Here is a 20,300-nt window from a genome sequence, read left to right on the forward strand (position 1 = left end):
AACTGTCAATCCCGGATTACACAGGATTTTCCATCATTACTTCGTCCGTTGCAATTCAATTGTGAAACGCGTCATTAATGTAATAAATGACAGTAACGGGTAGGAGCTAAACAAGGCAAACAGTTACAAATACGCTTACTATTTAAACCCCTCATTCTACACCTTGTATCCCATCGAAAAATTACTAGTAATTCTCTCAATTACATTGTTTTACTACAGTTCTCTATTATTTAAAAATTATTGCTTTCATAGAGAAGAAAGGCTGCAACTATCAATAAGATTTCTATTTCCTTTATTCTCTCAATTTATTTTCTTATTATTTGTTCCTTATTCATATCATTTATATATGAAAAGGCGAATAAAATCAGTTGTTAGTAGCCTGAGATATTTATTTAATTGCTTTGACTACAAAAATTATTTTTTGGTTAAATAGTTACACTAGTTAATTATTGTTGGACAATCATACCTTACACTTTCTAATGATCCATAAATTTTGTCAGAACAACGATTTAAAAAAACAAATATGGGACAACAATGAAACAATTCAGTATTTATATATATCTGAACTAGCAGAGTACGAGATTGTAAAAGTACATATAAAGTACTTGTAACGTGAACAACTAATTAAAAGAAAAAGAATTCTAATATGTGCTTAATAAAGCAGGGTGAAACCTGAAAGGTTAATACTTAGATAAACAAAAAGACAGTAGATAGACCACACTAAAAATGCTTCATTTGCAGACAACCATAATATGAATGAGTTGCTACAACTCCAAATCCATTAAGTTGGAAGAATAATTCTAATATTCATTCTAGCATTGTGGTAGATCTGGTGGAGGTGGCTCCATAGTCTGTTTCTCTCCTTTCCCATTTTCAACGATGAAAGACATACCGAGACCCCATGCCAAATGTGAATCAATATGGCAATGAAACAGCCAAACACCTATTAAGATATCAGATAAATCAATCAGAATAAACTTGTAAGGCAACATATATGATTATGATAAGCAACTTACCAGGATTATCAGCCACAAAACGAATGACTGCCCATCCACCGACGGGCACATCAATTGTGTTCCTAACTGGAGGATCATCCAAGTTAAATTTGGAAGTATCAGTTTGTGGATTGAAGTTGCCAAAACCTTGTCCAACAACCCAGAAATGGTATCCATGAAGATGAATTGGGTGGTCCTCCACTGAGAAGATAGCAGTATCTTGTAACACAATTTGTACATTAGAACCAAATTTGATCTTATACAACTTAGTCCCAAATCCTGGCTGCCTGAGTCCTCTCGAAACATTTCCCGTATAATCAAATTTTACAGGTGGAACAGGAGGGAAATCCAATGTATAAATCCCAGGAATGTTTTGGTAATAAGCCTGCAGCAATGAGGTTCTTCTTGGAAAAACAAAGGAGACATTGTTCATACTAGCAGCAAAGCGTGTGTTATTAGGGCCTTGACATCTAGGACCAGGAGTGCAACTCACCATGCCTAATCCAACAGTGAAGAACAAATTCTCATCAATCTGATTAGGTACTCTAATATTATTTTTAGGAATGCTCCTCATTTGACTTGTGAAAGAAGTGACAATATTTGTGTCATTAAAGGCTGGAAGCTGAGGCAACAAAGGCCTTGAATTAGCTCCCGACCTAAGATTCGTGTACTCAAGAATAGCAGTGGTAGTAGTGTTGTCAAATGGGGCATTTTGAGCTGAGGCATAGGCACGAGCTGCCATGTAATAGCGTGCAGGGGGCTGATCAGTAGCGAGTATTACATTAGTGGTCTGACCAGGTCCAACCATGATAACATTCGTCGTAAAAGGCTTATTATAAGCAGCATCAGCTCCCACCACAATCAATTTGTGGTTGGCAACTGAGAAAAAGAGTTGTTGATTGAGTGCAGCGTTGATGACCCTTAAGAGTATTGTTTCTCCGGGATTCACTAAAAGCTTTAGTGTATCTGCAACAACATTATTCTGAATTAGTAACTATGAAGTTGATTAATCTTTTCCTCTATCTAAAAAAAACAAAAGGGATCTAATCACACTAAAAACCTTGGCTAGAGCATCTATAGAGGTCACCAGGTTGACCATTGATAGTATATGCATCAGAAATATTGGGAGCAGCTCCTGTGAACTGTGTTTGTCTTTGGAGTGCAATAATATCTTTGTTCCACCATTCCCCTGAAAGCAGTCAATATTCGTCAAACGATAATAATTTTTGAACAAAAAGAAAAGAAAGAATAAAGGGGTTTACCAAGAATAATAGGGATATCCTTTTTAGGCTGTGAGAAAGGAAAATGAGAACCCTGTTTTGGTAAGATGACAAGAGCCCCATAAACAGTAGCTCTAAGCCATCTACTGTGAGCATGCCACCACAATGTACCCTCTTGGTCTTCAATAGTGAACCTGTATGTGTAAACTCCTCCTGGTTTTATTGGACATTGTGTCACATACTCTGGTCCATCTGCCCATGGAGTTCTCATTTGACGAATTCCATGCCAATGAATGGTAACATTGTATCGTGCTCTATTCGCAACCCTAACGACAAGTTTATCCCCATTTCGAACAGTCAAGGTTGGCCCAGGGAATTGTCCATTCACTGTTATTATATTCTTGGTTTTGCACAGTCTTGTTATTCTTGTTTCTTGAACCTGTTCAAACAGTTTCAAAAAATTAAAAGTGGTAAGGTAAAAAATGAAACAAAAAGTAAATAGGGACATACAGCAAATTCGTGTTGGTGAATATCTGCATTTGCAGTAGGCGGCAGGAGACTTAGTATAACCACAATGGTAGCAAATAGGACTTTGAACAATGCCTTTTTGGAAGTCTCCATCTCTTATCTTTTTGGTGATACGAGGATCGGAATCCTGGAGTTTCCCTATTTATACTGCTAGATGGAGGGAACCGAAAGCTTAATCTATTCATTTATTAAAAAACAAATATAATATAATATAAATTTGGTGGTACATTAGTTAGGAGTTAACCAGTGATTTTGGAAAGTTTTGGGCAACTTAGTCCAACTACATGGAGGATTTGGTGCACCCACTTACTGCTCTCGAGAATTCTTAATCAAAACTGAAATTTTTCCTTTGGAAAATTTGTAAACAATGCAGGGCTAATGCTTCCCGTCACTCTCTTACTGTTTTTTTCCTTTTCCATTTTCCTTTGTTGCTGAAATCTTTTGTCACTTTCATTTGACAGAATATAATATTGTAAGGATGGTCAATGAAGTTGAAAATAGTTGCGATTAGTTGAAGAGAAGACTTTATCCAAGACTATCTGTTAGCCAAACAATTAACAAGTTAAAATCAATATGAGGCAAGCATTATACTAACTGTCGACACTCAACTTTATAGTTGAGAGGTCTTGGCACAGATTTATTTCTTTTTGAAGCATACTAGCATAGTGTGGATGTATATGCACGGAAATGGAAAATATTTTAAATAAAATTGTTAAAAGTGATTCACCAAAAGTTATACATCTAAAACTCTCTATAGCAACCACTCTGTATCACATTTCACTTTAACATTAAGGGTCTGTTTGGAAAGCTACCTGATAATTGAAATTGTTGTAATTACTAGGGTAGTAATTACACAGTATTGTAATTATGATGACCTGTTTGTTTGTCATAATGTAATTATAGTGTAATTACAACTGTATTGTTTGGTAGCACAAGTGTAATTACACAGTTAGATTAAATTTTAAATATAAAATTAATTACTAAAAATTAAAAGTTAAGATTTAACAAATATATGCCTTTATAAATAATATTAAATTAGACATTTAAGATAGATATTGTTTCTTGAAAATATATTAATTGCTAATCATATATTTGTAACTAATATTGTAAAAATAGTTGATATATATTTTTCAAATTAATAATATTTTACTTTAATCAATTATAAGAACTAAAAGTACATATTTTGTAAGAACATCATGGACTGCATGCTTGATAAAATGATTAATATTTATAAATATAATGCCATAACATTACTCAAATATTTTACGAAAAAATAATCTATCAACTTTAACTGAAAAATGAATGGCATGCAATCTAAATTAATAAGTGAATACTACTAAAGCGAATAAAATGGAAGCGAAAATATAACATAAAATTCAAAATCAAAAAAATAATTAACATAATACTCTTATGTAAAATTACAACATAACCTAAAATAATTTTCAACATAATTTAAGTAAATATAATTCAAAAAAAAAGAAAAACATAAGTGTATAACCTCATTCAACAATGAGATTCTACTTTTATCGGATCACTCATTATATGCTAATTGTTTTGAAATAAAGCAATTCGTTACTCCCTCACTTTTCTATTTTTTATGTTACTCTTTTAAATATTTCAAAACTTGACAACTTTTACTATTGCATTAAAGTTTCATCATGCTTTTACAATTCATACTATTCAAACATTAAAAAAAAAAAGTCCAAATACATAAACAACCCATTAAACTTGGTCCAATTTTTTATTTTGACACTCTAACTCAGTCTTGTTCCATTTTGACCCTCCAACCGCATTTCTTATGTTCCACTTTAACACAAAAACTTTTATCTGACGTTAAAATACAGCGTGTATATATATTTGCTTGGCCAAATACATATACACCCCATTCAACTTGACTCCGTTTTTTATTTTGGTACTCTATCTCAACCTTATTCCATTTTGGCCCTCCAACTCTATTTCTTATATTTCATTTTAACACAAAAGCTGAAACCAATGTAAAAACATATAGCGCGTGTGTATACACAAATATGAGTTTCGGAGCTTTATGTGTTTGGAAGTTTACGGGTTTAGAAATTATAAAGTTTACGAGTTCGAAAGTTCGCAGTTTTGAAAGTTTAGCGGTTCGGAAGTTTATGAAATTTGTATATATTTCAGGATATGCATGCACACACGTTTCACAAAATATAAAATTTATTTCAAAATATTTTATTTTTTAATTTTTTTTTACGAAACCAACCAACTTCGGTCGTTTCTTTTGGCGCAAAAATGTAGGAAACTCTTTTAGTGTCCCGCAAAATTTATTTTTTAAGAAACCGACTGAAATCAGTCGGTTTTCATATAAATAGTAAATGGGGAAGGAAATAATGAAGATGAAATATGGGAGAAGGAAGTTGGGGGATTAAATATGGGGCCAACATTTATGTTGTTACCGTTGGAGAAGTAAATTTGGCCAAAGAGATCTCCCTCACGCACCTACAAGGGTAAGGCAACTAACATACTGAATCTAGTCAGCTTTTGTATTAAAGTGGAACATAAGAAATAGGGTTGGAGGGTCAAAATGGAACAAAACTAAGTTAGAGTGCCAAAATAAAAAATTTGACCAAGTTTACTGGGCTGTCTATGTATTTGGGCTAAAACAAAAGTATAAAAACTAGAATAATAGTACAACTATGCTAAATGAAGAAAATAAAAATATGAGCAACTACATGGAATCACAAAAAATAAAGGCTGAAAAATAAAAATATTATTTAAATATTAAAACGTAATCTATCATTTTAACGTAGTTAAGTTTGCACATAACCTCATCCAATAATAAAGTTCAACTTTAATAACATCACTCATTATAAGTCATAGTTTTGGATAACTTATTCTTTCTAAGATTACGGGGTATAACTTTTTAGAAAAATTAGAATAATAACATACCTAAATATAATTAAAATAATAATAATAATAATAATTAAGAAAGATACAAAATATGAGAAATTAAATAGAAACACGTGAAGTAAAGGTTGGAAAATGAGAAACAAGAAAATAAAAATAAATATTGTAAAAACTAATTTTTGAGAATTTTTTATTAAAAAACTTTAAAAAAAAATAAAAAGAAAGAAAAACAAAAAGAAAAAGTAAATTAAAAAAAAAAGAAAAGATATTCAAAAAATAACCTGGTAATTACACCATGTAATTACCAGCAATTCTCAGCTCCCCCTTGAGAATTGCAGAGTGTAATTACACCCCCTCAATTACACCCAATTACATGCTGATTAGGTAATTACTTGGTCATACAAACATGCCAACACTATATAATTATACCCAATTACACCCAAATTCAATTACAGGGTGGCTTTCCAAACATGCTCTAAGGTTTTCTTTGGAACCAATATTTTATATTGTACTAGAGTAATCTGCGCTTCGTGCAAACATGAAAATAATTAAATATAATTAAATAATTAATGTCTTAAATTTTGATATTATATTTTTACTAATGAAATATCTTTTCATGTTTCTACTATCTCTTAAAAAAATTAACATTCTCTATAAGATTGTTTGACATACATGTAATATCCCATTTAAATCAGCATACGTGAACTTGGATTAGAAGAATGGAATGTTTACTAAAAGAAGCAATTTATATTAAAAAGAGAAGAGAATGATAATGCAGGAATATGAAATCTGAGATGAGATGTTACCTGCTTTTTTTTTCTTCCTCTTAAGATTTTTTCATAGTATTTCATTTCTTACATGAACTATTGACACTTCTATTTCATAAAGTTGACATTTTTAATTTTGCTCAAAATAAAATTTCAAAAACAAAAAAAGTAAAGAAATAAAAGAATCAAACAAAGAAAAGAAATAAAAAAATATAAGTTTATTATTTATTTTCTTTTGTAAATTAATCTCTATTCTACGGAATATTCTTTTTCTCCAATTCTAATTCCAGCAACGCATATCCCTTATCAATTAATCCCTTTCTATGGGGTAAAATTGGTTGATAACAGGTGGTTGAATGGTAAATAACACGTGAAACCGAAGATAGGCAAAGGACGAGGCGGGAATTAACTGATACCGGATGCAACGTGTGTAACTAGTACCGGATGGAATCCGAAGGAAACGTAGTCGGCGATAGAAGTTCAAGGGTTTGACATCGGATAATATTCAATGAGAAAATATTTTATTCATTTTATTCAAGCAAAAACACCTACTTACTATAAGACAGGACGTCATTCTTCTATTTTATTCATTCTGTTTACCCTAAAAAATGAGTAACAATTAAATTTATACGCGATTTAAAGAATATGTGATTTAATTCAATATGAATGGTTTAACAACAACAAATAATTAAGTTAAATATAATATAAAAGATCAAACCAATTGTAATATGATGATCAAACCTGATCTTAGGTTGATAGTGAAATTCATCCTCGATCGGACCTTCGATATAAGCTCGGTTGCGAAGAAAGAAGAAAATAATTGAAGAACACTTTGAATAATAGCTAGAAGACAAAAATAAACTTTTATTGCTTTGGTTTGCGTGTAAACAATGTGTCAAAATAAAAGAAACTTTTCCCTTTATATAGTAGGGGAATTTCAGTCATAATACAAGTCTAAATATGGTAAAAATCTTATGTTCCCGATAAATATCGATCTGCAGCAGATATCGGACGGGATTTGCGCCGTAATATCCAGTTGAGGGCGAATATTACAGCTTCCTACTTGTCATGCATAAACATTCCCGCGTATTTCGTGGTTTAGAAACTTTACTTGGTCTGGATTCGTTATTTTACCATGCCCGAGCCCAGATTCATCGTTCACTCCTCCCGGGTTCCGATACGGAGGGTCCTTCGGCCTTGCCTATAGTTGCGTCGGACCGTGCTTCCCTCTTGTTTCCTTATTGAGGAATCGAGGGAAACTTTTGCCCCCAATTTCACCCGTACACAGATAATCCCCTCGCTTTTCGGAGAGCAGATTTAACGAGGCGATGAGAAGTGATGAATTAACCCCGCTTCCTTCTTCCATACGCTACAACCGAGTTGACGGGTCAGCGAAATATCCCATCAGTCGCGTCGTTCTAACTTCGAACACGTGTCAGTCGCCGGTTGACCGTCTCCGAATGCGAAACGTCACGCATTGATTACCCCTTCTATATAAAAGCTTTGGTCCCTTTTTTCACTTTTTTACTTTCCGATTCCAGAGCTCCTTAATTTACCCCCGAACTTTTCACTTATTCTTAACCCCTTCAAATCTTCATATATCTTCATATTTTCATCTTCCCATCTTCAAATCTTCATATTCTACCTTTAAATCTTCAAAACGGACATTCATACCATCATCCTTATCTTCAAATCTTCATCTTCACCTTCAAATCTTTATCCTCGCCTTCAAACCTCTATTTTTCCCAGAATTCGATGACTAAGACTTCGAAATCTGTGCCTCAACAGGCCATCCCTTCAACTTTTAACCCGGACACGGACGCCGAGGTGGCCGTACCTGAGGTGGCCCCGAAACCTCCCCTAAAGAACTTCATCCCCGGAGGCTGCTCCATTGAGAACGACTTCAAGGTCGAAAAAGCCTCTAGCCAACAGGACCGAGGCGAGGGGGTATGGAGGTACATATGCTCTATTACCGAGGATACACTCCCTACAGTTCGGGAGGACTGCAACTTGGGGGAAAAGAAGTGGTAGTCCCTGGTCTCGATGAGGACATTACTACACACGTGGAGGAGTATCTAAGTGTTTACACTAACCCATTCACACTTGCCCCGTTGGACCCTATAATCCTTAGCTTTTGCAAAAGGTACGAGGTCTACCTCGGGCAGATTCACCCGTCCTTTTGGAGGATCGTAATCCTCCTCCGCCATTTTGTCAACAATACCGAAGCACCTCGATTTACTATCGACCACCTACTTCATCTTTACAGTGCCCGAGTTTTTTGAGGGGGGTTGATCAAGCTCGTTCGTCGGGCAAGTAAAGCTTCATTTTTTAGCATCGATGAAGATCGGGATCGAGGCTGGCAGGGGAGATTCCTTTGGGTAAAAACTGAAGATCTCATTCCCTCCGAATTCTTACCATTTCCTGAAAAGTGAAACTCAGCCCGTAAGTTTCTTTCCCCTCTGAGCACTTGGAATTTATTTTGTTCTTTTTTCTTATTTCCTGCTTCTACCATCATGCAGCGGTTGTCCGAGTTCCCAATGTAGTCCCTCGCTTCAAAGAGTGGGTCGAGGGGATCTGCGAACAACTATCGTACTTTGAGCGTGAATGGCGCAAACTTTCAAAGGGTAAGTGGGAGGCCCGTTCCCATGGTGAGTGCTCCTCTCGAACAAGTATACTTTCATACTCAACCGTTATTTTGACTAAGATCTTTTTCTTTCATAGGGTTTCCCAATACCACTAAGCTTCGACCATTGGACGATGATGAGGCTCCGTCCTCACTTGATAAGCCCTCCGCTTTGGGATAGCCTGGAGCTACTTCACAGGAGGATAAAAAGAGAAAAAATAGGAAATCTTCTGGATCCATGGATGCCAAATCCAAGAAGAATAGGGTAACGGTCCGGGGCCGAAAAAGCAACAAGAAGAATACCCGGGCCAGGGTACCGAACTCTTGCTTCCTCTATCGGCTCAGGGATTACCCTGAAGATGACGATCTGGAGTTCATTTCCCATGGGTCAGCCATTGATGAGTAAGAATAGGCGGCAACCGGAGAAAGTGGCCAAGAGGCCGATCCCTCTTTAGCCCGGGAGCCAGAGGGAAAATCTGAGGCTACTGTCTCCCTAGAAGCCATCCCTGCTCTGAGGGAAATTGTCGGTGTCATCAACATTGCGGGGTCGCCATCCCATACAGAGTCTTTATTCGACGAGGCTCATGCTGTCATGGAGAAGCCAAATGAGATGACATGGGCTGTAGATGAGGCCCTCAACATGTTCTTTGACGGTGTGGACATGGCCGCATTGAAGGATTATTTTGGGTTTGGTCACCTGGAGATCCCAAAAAAGTACATGTCGTCGGTAGCTGTCGAGCCCGAAGCTGGTGAGGCAGTTCCCTACTCCGAGCGTGGATCCCGACCGTAAAAGAACGGTCATGTTTACTATCCCGATGGATACCCGGGTGATGTCTGCTTCGGTGGGCATGGACAACTATCTTCGTTTCCTGGTGACCGAAGAGGACCAGGCAAAGATGAACAAAGTGAGCACATAAAGCCTCTTCAATGAGGCACAACGAGCACTGAGTCGGGTAAGTTTCCCTTTCCTTTTTCCCTTCGTGCACCTTATGTAACTTCAGCATATTCTGATGATCTTATTGATTTGTTTTTCAGGCTTCAGTGCTCCACCATGAAAGCCATCGATCTCGAATGGAAGTCAGCCAGCTCGAGTTCGAGCTCAAGGAGCAAGTCCGGCAGAAGGACATGTATAGGGTTCTCAGTGATAAAAAAGATGAGGCCCTCAAGGATCTCCCTATTCTTTAAGCCGAGCTGGAAAAAGCTCAAACGGAGGCTTTGTCCATGAAATGGGAGCATGCCAAACCGGTCGAGAAGTTAAGATGCCTTAGCTTTTCTTCTTTTTTTTTTGTTTTCTATTGTATATCTATTTTTTATTTATTTTGAGAATGTTTTATCGTGCCTTTGTAAATACTTTTTGGAATATATATATAAAATTATCCCTTCGGTAGCACTGTGTCTTTTATTTTTTAGCATCTATTTACAATTTTTTATTTGAAGATCATCACTAATGTCATAACATAGAATTGAACGTAATCTAGAGTACCCGTTCTCCGAAAGCCCGAATGAGGCTCGGTTTCGATAATAACTCCGGGTTGCTTAGGCTTCGAATTCTTGATAAAAAATGAAGGCCTTTAAGATACTTGAGTTTTTTAGTCATAGGCGACAGTGTTTTACCGAGGATAACCTTTTAATAGGTTTTAATCATATGTAAGGACTTTACTTTATGAGTACGGACTTGGACGTCTCTGAGCCATTTTAGGTTGGCTGTAGCCATTCATGTTCGGGCTCTGCCTAATATGCTTGGTGCCTCCGGGATTCGATAGCCCGAGCTATCCGATCTTTTTATCGGACGGCAGTCCTCGAGTCGGGTTAGCCCGTAGGCTTTAGGATTCAGGATCCATTATTTGTTCTAAGTAACTTCAACGAATGTACCGATGGTATAAAATGCGTAGTGATAAAATATAGAGGGTAAATTTATTTCATTGCTTTGCATGTAGAGTACATAATCAGAGGCACATAAGCCTTATGCCTTGGAAAGAGTGGGATACATGGGTACGGTTCGTTTGACCATTTGGCCCTTACAATGAATCCTAATTACCAAGACTTGGCTTTTAATATTAAGTAATAACATCTTCTAAGGATCCTAACTTGGGGGTAATGGCCCCCAGTATTTGAGGTCGAACTCTTGAGGGCTTGAATACTGTTGGTCTGGTGTAAGTGATCAGCAACTACGGCTTTAGGTCGGCCTTTGAAACTAAGGTTGCATGTTTTACTGTTGCCTCGTTAAAAATTTGTCGTAAAACTCACTTCAGGAAAAAACCGGTTCAAGGAAGAAAGAGTACAACACGTGCTTTCAGACCTAATAGTCACATTTCCCCTCGGCCGAGTACCTGCACAAGTTAGTCTGTATTATAACAAATTTAAAAAGGGAATTATGCTCGTACCTTAGTAGTACTACCGCTTTAAGTGTGCCACGTTCCAGTTGTTCAGTAGTTGTATACCGTTTCTCGACTCGAGTTTATATGCACCTTTCTCGGTTATTCCGACAACTCTATATGGTCCTTCCCAGTTTGGGCCTAGTTTTCCGTCATTTGGGTTCCTGGTGTCTAGCGTTACTTTCTTTAACACCAAGTCCCCGACTTGAAAATGTCGAAAGTCAGGTCTTCGGTTGTAGTACCTCCCCACTTGCTGCTTTTTGGCAGCCAATCGGACCAAGGCATCTTCTCGCCTCTCGTACAATAAGTCCAAACTCGCGGTCATGGCCTCGCCGTTTGACATTTCAGTAGCATACTGGAACCTGAGGCTCGGTTCCCCCACTTCGACCGGGATTAAGGCTTTCACATCGTAGACTATAGAACACGGGGTCGCTCTGGTACTTGACTTCGAAGTCGTTTGATATGCCCACAAGATTTCAGGCAAGATTTCCTTCCACTTTCCCTTCGAATCGGTCAGTATCGTTTTCAAGTTTTGGAGTACAGTTTTGTTCGTTGACTCCTCTTGTCCATTCCCACTAGGGTGGTAAGGTGTTGATAATATTGTTTGATTTTGTAGTCTTCGAAAAACTTACTTACCTTGTTACCGACGAATTAATTTTCGTTGTCGCAAACGATCTCGACCAGTATCCCGAACCGACATTTTATGTGATCCCAGATGAAGTTGATGACCTCTTTCTCCCAAACCTTTTCGAACGCCTAAGCCTCGACCTACTTGGAGAAGTAATCAGCCATGAGTAGTATGTATTAGGCTTTACTGGGCGCCCATGGCAAGGGACCGACGATGTCCATCCCCTACTTTATAAATGGCCATGGCAATAGGACAAGGTGAAGCATCTCTCCCGGTTGATAAATCATTGGGGTGTGTGTTTGACACTCATTGCATTTTCGTACGAAGTCTTTCGTATCTTTCTCCATCTTGTTCCAGTAGTAACCGGCTCTGATTAACTTTCGAACCAGGAATTCTGCTCCTGAGTAGTTCCCACAAGTGCCCTCATAGACCTCTCTCATGGTGTAGTCAGTCTCTTCCGGACCCAAGCACCTAGCTAGTGGGTCAAAAAAGGATCTTCTAAACAGTTCCCCTCGACCAAGCTGAACTTAGCAGCTTTGGTGCGTAGGGCTCTCTATTCTTTGGGATCTAATGGCAATTTTCCTGTCTTCAAGTAGTCTATGTATTTGTTTCTCCAATCCCAAGTCAAGATTGTCGAGTTTACCACAGCGTGACCTTCTTCTACTACCAAGTTCATCAGTTGTACCACTATCCCCGAGTCGAATTCATCGGAGTCGACAAACGACCCCAAGATGGCTAGTGCATCGGCCTTACTACTTTGAACCCGAGGTACGAGCTGCAGAGTCCATTCCTTGAATTGGTGTAAGATCACCTGCAACTTGTCCAAGTACCTTTGCATCCGTTCCTCTTTTACTTCGAACGTTCCGTTGATTTGATTCACGATAAGGAGGGAGTCACATTTGGCTTCGATCACTTCGGCCCCCAGGCTCTTAGCCAGTTCTAGACCTATAATCATAGCCTCATACTCGGCTTCGTTGTTAGTCAATTTTGCAGTTCTAATGGACTGCCTAATTACGTTACCCGTAGGGAGTTTCAATACGATACCGAGCCCGGACCCCTTCGCGTTAGAGGCACCGTCTGTGAATAGGGTCCAGATCCCTAAGTTAATACCCCAAGTGAGCAGTAACTCCATTTCGACCTCGGGTATCAAAGCTCGCATAAAGTCGGCCACAAAGTCTGCCAAAATCTGAGATTTTATGGCAGACCGGGGTTTATACTCGATATCATACTCGCTAATTTCTACAGCCCATTTGGCCAACTGGCCCAAGAGCTCGGGTTTATGTATGACAATCCTCAATGGATAGGAGGTCACGACACATATGTGGTGGCATTGGAAGTACGATTTTAATTTCGTAGAAGCTCTTAGTAAGGTAAGCACTAATTTTTCTAGGTGAGGATACCTTGTTTCGGCATCGCCTTGTGTTCTACTAACATAATAAATAGGAAATTGTGTACCTTCTTCTTCCCGGACCAGGACACCACTTACCGTCACCTCGGAAACCGTCAAGTAGAGGTATAACTATTCGCCCACCTTCGGAGTGTGCAGTAAGGGAGAGGGGGGCTCGATAGGTATCGCTTGAGTTCTCCTAAAGCTTGTTGGCATTCCGGGGTACAAGAGAAGTTGTTCCTCTTTTTCAATAGTGAGAAGAGTCGATAGCTCTTATCCGACGATCTCGAGATGAACCGGTCCAACCGAAAGATTCCTTTGGACATGCCTTGTTTAGATCCTTGTAATCTACATACATCCTAAGTTTATTTCCCTTTTTAGGCATGACTACTACGTTAGCTAACCAACCCGGGTATTTAACTTCCCAGATAGAACTTATTTTCAGAAGTTTAGATACCTCGTCCTTGATGAATGCGTGTTTGATCCCGGACTATGGTCTTCTCTTCTGCTTAACCAGATGGAACTTTGGATCCAAGCTCAATTTGTGAGTGGTTACCTTCGGTGGAATCCCTGTCATGTCTAGATGGAACCATGCGAAACAATCGGCTTTAGTTTTAAAAAAATCAATAAGTTTTCTCCTGAGCTCGGGGGTTAACCCCGTGCCTAGGTATACCTTTCGATCCGGCAGGTGCTCGATCGATATAACTTGCTCCCACTCCTTGATCGTCGATTTGGTGGCGTTAGTGTCATCGGGTGCTATGAAAGATCTCGGGACGCTGTAATCATCCTCATCATCCGCTCCGTGCTCCTCCTATTTTTCCGGCTTGGTTTAGGTTAAGCTATTTAGTTTCTTCTTCTTTGGTCGGTTCCCTGCTTTTTGATGTTGAAACCGCTGGCATCGGGATTACATCATCGACAACGAACATTTCTTTTGCGGCCAGCTATTCTCCGTAGGCACTGAGATTACATCATCGACAACAAACATTTCTTTCAGTGCCTAGTGTTAGGTCAAAGGGATTGTACCTCATATCCCCTTTGATCACGTTGAACTTTGTTTTTTGGGCGGTCCCAACAGTGTTTACCTGTAAGTTATCTCACCCTTCATGGTCTCACATGCCATGTTGAATCCGTTAAATACCTGGACTGCCGGTACGATTTGATCCTGCAACCCCAGCTCTTCTACGACCCTTGATCTGATGATGTTGGCTGAGCTACATGGATCAATCAACACACGTTTAACCCTTCCCAGTGTATCGATGTGAGGCTGTACGATTCCCTCAGCGTCTTCATTGTTGAACAAGATGGCTCCTTCTGGGACATAATCCCGAGTGCATTTTTCTCTCGTGAAAGAAACTTTAGTTCGCTTTATCATTGGCCCTTGGGGGATATCAACTCCGCCAATTATCATGTTGATTACATGTTGAGGCTCCTCTTACTCGACCTGTTTGTTGGCGTCCCTATTTCTGAAGTGGTTTTGGGCTCGCTCGCTTAGGAATTCTCGAAGGTGCCCATTGTGGAACAATCGAGCTACTTCTTCTCTTAGCTGTCGACAATCCTCGGTCCTATGATCGTGAGTACCATGGTACTTACACACCAAACTAGGATCTCTCTGGGAAGGGTCAGAGTGCAATGGTCTTGGCCACTTAGTCTCTTTGATGCGCCCTATGGCCGACACTATACTTGCAGCGTCCCCGTTGAAATTATACTCCGATAATCTCGGTGCCTCCCTACTCACGAGCGACCTATCAAACCCGCTCTTGCTCATTAGGCCTCAGCTTCTCGGTCCTCGATCATTTCTCTTGTCGTTCCATGTCGGGTGGCGTCCGGATCCATTTCCCCTCTAATCAGTGTCGTATGGCTGGTATCGATCTCGGACCAGCCTCGGTTCCTGATCGATGATTCTCTTAGACCTGTTATCAGTTCTGATGGGGTAAACAGACCCTGAAGGGGTCCTAATTGGTCATCCTCGACTCTGATCTTCGATTGATACCTGTTGTGGACGTCGACCTAGGTGACCGCCGGGTACTCCATCGAGTTTTTCTTTAGGTGTTGAGAGGCCATGAAACTTCGGGGGTTGAGCCCTTGAGTAAATGCCTGAATTAACCAATAATCCTCAACTAGTGGCAGATACATCTGTTCCATCTGGAACCTCGACACGAACTCCCTAAGCATCTCGTTATCTCTTTGCTTGACCTTGAAAAGGTCTGACTTCTTCGTCTCGACCTTGATGGCGCAGGCATGGGCCTTTACGAAAGAATCCACAAGCATAACAAACGAGTAGATAGAATTTGAAGGCAAGTTGTGATACCATATCATTGCTCCCTTGGACAAGGTTTCCCCAAATTCTTTTCAGCAACACCGACTCGATTTCGTCGTCTTTCAAGTCATTCCCTTTGAGCGTGCATGTATAGGAGGTTACATGATCATTTGGATCCGTGATCCCATTATACTTTGAAATGTCGGGCAATCGAAACCTTTTGGGATCGACTTCGGTGCCACGCTCGAGGGCAAAAGCTTCTGAATGACCTTTCCCCGGACCTGAATTCGCCCGGTTCCATGGCAACTTGTTCATCCCTCCGAGTATTTTCTCGTGAATACTCGGGATCGACCCTATTAGGGGTATGGCTCTGGTTTTGTAACTGTGCTATCGCCGCTTGTTGAGCCTTGAACATTTTGAAAATCAAGCGCAGGCTCACCCCATCACCTTCACCATCGGGCGCTTCGAGTCGCTAGCCGAGGTCCCCCGCGAACGTTATTTTTGGGATCAGTCGATAGATTAATGTTGATGGACACCTGTGCTTTAGCATCGACCGAGTTGGCAGCTGGGACACCATTGGGATTGATAGGGGCACATCATTGCTAGACATCACGTTATTATTCTCACCATGATGGCTTGACTCGGCGTTAACGTTCAAGTGAGCAGACTGAGAATTTGACATCCTTGGGCTAACCTGGAATCAAAACTTCAAAGAACAAGAGTAAAATGGGGTGTGTTATGGAGATTCGTATCAAATCACTACTATTATCCTTAGTACCACGGTGGGTGCCAAGCTGTTTACCCTTAAAAATAAATTACAATTAAATTTGTACGCGGTTTAAAGAATATGTGATTTAATTTAATATGAATGGTTTAAGAACAACAAATAATTAAGTTAAAGATAAAATAAAAGATCAAACCAATTGTAATATGATGATCAAGCCTGATCTTAGATTGAACAGTAAAATTCGTCCTCGATCGGACCCTCGATATAAGCTCGGTTGCGAATAAAGAAGAGAATAATTGAAGAACACTTTGAATAATAGCTAGAACGCAAAAATAAACTTTTATTTCTTTGATTTGCGTGTCAACAATGTGTCAAAATAAAAGAAACTTTCTCCTTTATATAGTAGGGGAATTTGAGTCCTAGTACAAGTCTAAATATGATAAAAATCTTCTTTTTCCGTTAAATATCGATCCGCAACTGATATCGGACAGGATTTGTGTTATAATATCCGGTTGAGGGCGAATATTATGGGTTCCTACTTGTCATGCATAACTGTTCCCGCGTCTCCCGTGGTTTAGAAACTTTACTTGGTCTGGGTACCATTATTTTACCGTGCCCGAGCCTAGATTCATTGTTCACTCCTTCCGGGTTCCGATACGATGGGTTTTTCTGCCTTGCCTATAGTCACGTCGGACCGTGCTTCTCTCTTACTTCCTTATTGGGAAATCGAGGGAAAATTTTGTCCTCGATTTCATCCGTACACAGTAAAGATGGTCAACAACAACAACAACAACAAAAATCCAGTAAAATCCCAATAATGGGGTCTGAGGAGGGTAGTGTGTACGCAGACCTTACCCCTACCCCGAAGGAGTAGAGAGGCTGTTTCTGAAAGACCCTCAGCTCAAGAAAACAAAAAGATAAAAGGACAAAAGGAGACAATATTAGTATCACCACAATAATCATAGGAACAATAAGAACACCATGAAATCCAGAAGAAAGATGCAAAGCAAAAGTAATAGCTAGTAAATAGGTCCTTCACTGAAAACTGAAATAGTAAGACATAACATTGCCACTAGCTATCTTAGACAAAAACCCTACCTGGCTAGTCCCACAATGGTACGAAGTAAGGCAATACTCAACTACCTCATAACCTACAACCCTAATACTCGACCTCCACACCTTCCTATCAAGTGTCATGTCCTCGGAAATCTGGAGCCTCGCCATATCCCGCCTAATCACCTCTCCCCAATATTTCTTAGACCGCCCTCTACCTCTTCTCATTTTCTCCACAACCAGCCGCTCACACCTCCGTACCGGAGCATCTGAGCTTCTCCTCTGAACATGTCCGAACCATTTAATCCGCTTTTCCCGTATCTTGTCATCAATGGGAGCCACGTATACCTTCTCCCGAATATCATCATTCCTAATCTTATCTATCCTAGTGTGCCCGCACATCCACCTTAACATCCTCATTTCTTCTGCTTTCATCTCTGGATATGTGAGTTCTTAACGGGCTAACCAACACTCAGCCCCTTACATCATGACCGGTCTAACCACCACTTTATAGAACTTACCTTTGAGTATCGGTGGCACTCTCATGTCACACAGGACTCTAAATGCTAACCTCCACTTCATCCATCCTACTCCAATACGGTATGTGACATCCTCATTGATCTCCCCTCCCCTCTGGATAACCGAACTAAGGTACTTGAAGTTGCCTCTACTCGAGATGACCTGTGATTCAAGCCTCACATCCACGCCCACTTTCACCGGCTCAGCACTGAACTTACACTCCAGATATTCCGTCTTCATCCTGCTCAGCTTGAAACCCTTAGACTCAAGAGCCTGTCTCCAAACCTCCAGCCTCTCGTTAATACCGGCTCGCAACTCATCAATCAGAACTATGTCATCGGCGAATAGCATGCACCATGGCACCTCCCTTGAATATGGCCCCTCCCCTTAGACATTAAAGATGGTCAATGAAGTTAAAAATAGTTGCGATTAGTTGAGGAGAAGATTTTATCCAAGACTATCTGTTAGCCAAACAATAAAGAAGTTAAACCAATATGAGTAAAGCATTATACTAACTGTCGACACTCAACTTTATAGTTGAGAGGTCTTGGTACAGATTTATTTCTTTTTGAAGCATACTAGCATAGTGTGGATGTATATTATCGGAAATGGAAAATATTTTAAATAAAATTATTAAAAGTGATTCACCAAAAGTTATACATCTAAACCTCTCTATAACAACCCCTCCGTATAACAGCATTTCACTTTAACATTAAGATTTTCTTTGGAACCAATATTTTATATTGTACTAGAGTAATCTGCGCTTCGAGCATACATATAAATAATTAAAATATAATTAAATAATTAATGTCATAAATTTTGATATAATATTTTTACTAATTAAATATCTTTTCATGTTTCTACTATCTCTTAAAAAAATTAACATTCTCTATAAGATTGTTTGACATACATGTAATTTCCCATTTAAATCAGCATACGTGAACTTGGATAAGAAGAATGGAATGTTTACTAAAAGAATCAATTTATATTAAAAAGAGAAGAGAATGATAATGCAGGAATATGCAATCTGAGATGAGATGTTACCTGCTTTTTTCTTCTTCCTCTAAGAATTTTTCATAGTATTTCATTTCTTACATGAACCGTTGACACTTCTATTTCATAAAGTTGACATTTTTCAATTTTCTCAAAATAAAATTTCAAAAACCAAAAAAAAATAAAGAAATAAAAGAAGCAAACAAAGAAAAGAAATAAAAAAATATAAGTTTATTATTTTTTTTCTTTTGTAAATTAATCTCTATTCTGCGGAATATTCGTTTTCTCCAATTGTAATTCCAGCAACGCATATCCCTTACCAGTTAACCTCTTTCTATGGGGTAAAACTGGTTGATAACAGATGGTCAAATGGTAAAATGACACGTGAACCTGAAGATAGGCAAATGATGAGGTGGGAAACAACTTATATCGGATGTAACGTGTGTGACCAGTACCGGATGAATCCGAAGGAAACGTAGTCGGCGATAGAAGTTCAAGGGTTTGTCATCGGATAACATTCAATGAGGAAATATTTGCTAGCATTAAATGAGCAGCCGTTGCAGAGAATATTTACATTCAAGGCCTGCCATTATATATTCATTAATGATACTTTTATTCTCATTTAAGATGAGCTTGATTCTAGGATCTTATTTCCCTAGGTAGAGCTTTAAATGGCGAGGTTAAAAGCCATTGTAAGAGCAGGAAACATTCTACACACAAGAGCTATACTTTACTATTTTATTCTCAATCTAACAGCTTTTTCATCGATTCATCATTATTTTGACTTCTGCTCTCAGAAACGCTGAGTTTGGAGCCAGACTTGTTATCTTATTTAATTTCAATCGTTCAATCCTAATTTTAGTCCTATTTCTTTATCATTTTTGGATCAAATAGATTCACTTGTCTATAAACCACCTAACAAATTTAATTGTTGTTTTACGGGTAAACAGATTGGTGCACACCGTGGGGCATAGACAGCTGCATAATTGCTTTGATCCATTCGTTTATTACTAATAAGTTTTGGTTCTTTCCTTATTAAAACTCATATATGGCAGCTAACGATGTCAACAACATACACAATGTTGAAGCACGCATTGAACTGGAAGAATTGTCCCAGCGTGATGACTCAGTCAGCGAAACGCGCAACGAAGGGGAAGAAACAACCCCGGTTCGTGAAGGTCAGTATCCTCAGCATGTGCGGGACCGAACGCATGATGATGCGGAGGAGGAACACGTTGTAGAGATGGTCAAACCCCTGAGGGAAGAACAGAAAATAATCATGAATCATCTCTCAAGGGTCCGTGATAGCAGAGTTAAAACAAGCATTGACTGGTGCTTCCAACAATGC

At 39.0% G+C, this 20,300-nt stretch overlaps 2 protein-coding genes across 2 annotated transcripts; both read right to left on the reverse strand.

Moving 5' to 3' along the window:
- Positions 1-535: 535 nt before the first annotated feature.
- On the reverse strand, positions 536-2,851 carry LOC104095370 (laccase-3-like). Its single transcript, XM_009601493.4, has 5 exons — positions 2,726-2,851; positions 2,258-2,654; positions 2,056-2,184; positions 1,017-1,961; positions 536-943 (listed from the first exon to the last, which is right to left on the reverse strand). The coding sequence occupies exons 1-5, from the start codon at positions 2,834-2,836 to the stop codon at positions 813-815; spliced, it is 1,713 nt and encodes a 570-aa protein (XP_009599788.1). The 5' UTR covers positions 2,837-2,851; the 3' UTR covers positions 536-812.
- A 9,718-nt stretch (positions 2,852-12,569) lies between these two features.
- On the reverse strand, positions 12,570-18,310 carry LOC138895966 (uncharacterized). The gene is made up of 3 exons (XM_070180734.1): positions 17,962-18,310; positions 17,702-17,877; positions 12,570-12,791 (listed from the first exon to the last, which is right to left on the reverse strand). Exons 1-3 carry the CDS (start codon positions 18,308-18,310, stop codon positions 12,570-12,572), a joined length of 747 nt encoding a protein of 248 aa, XP_070036835.1.
- Positions 18,311-20,300: the final 1,990 nt, after the last annotated feature.

This window comes from Nicotiana tomentosiformis, chromosome 7 (assembly GCF_000390325.3).
Source record: "Nicotiana tomentosiformis chromosome 7, ASM39032v3, whole genome shotgun sequence".
Lineage (NCBI taxonomy): Eukaryota > Viridiplantae > Streptophyta > Magnoliopsida > Solanales > Solanaceae > Nicotiana > Nicotiana tomentosiformis.

Bases quoted from the DNA above. Each gene is read 5' to 3' on its own strand.
- LOC104095370 (XM_009601493.4), bottom strand. From the start codon at position 2,836: ATGGAGACTTCCAAAAAGGCATTGTTCAAAGTCCTATTTGCTACCATT. The intron at 2,655-2,725 runs GTATGTCCCTAT...CTGTTTGAACAG, and splicing joins TTCACCAACACGAATTTGCT to GTTCAAGAAACAAGAATAAC. The intron at 1,962-2,055 runs GTTTTTAGTGTG...ATGTTGTTGCAG, and splicing joins CTATAGATGCTCTAGCCAAG to ATACACTAAAGCTTTTAGTG.
- LOC138895966 (XM_070180734.1), bottom strand. From the start codon at position 18,310: ATGCTATTCGCCGATGACATAGTTCTGATTGATGAGTTGCGAGCCGGT. The intron at 17,878-17,961 runs GTAAGTTCTATA...TCACATATCCAG, and splicing joins AGTGCCACCGATACTCAAAG to AGATGAAAGCAGAAGAAATG. The intron at 12,792-17,701 runs GTACGGAGGTGT...TGGACTCTGCAG, and splicing joins GGAGAAGCTCAGATGCTCCG to CTCGTACCTCGGGTTCAAAG.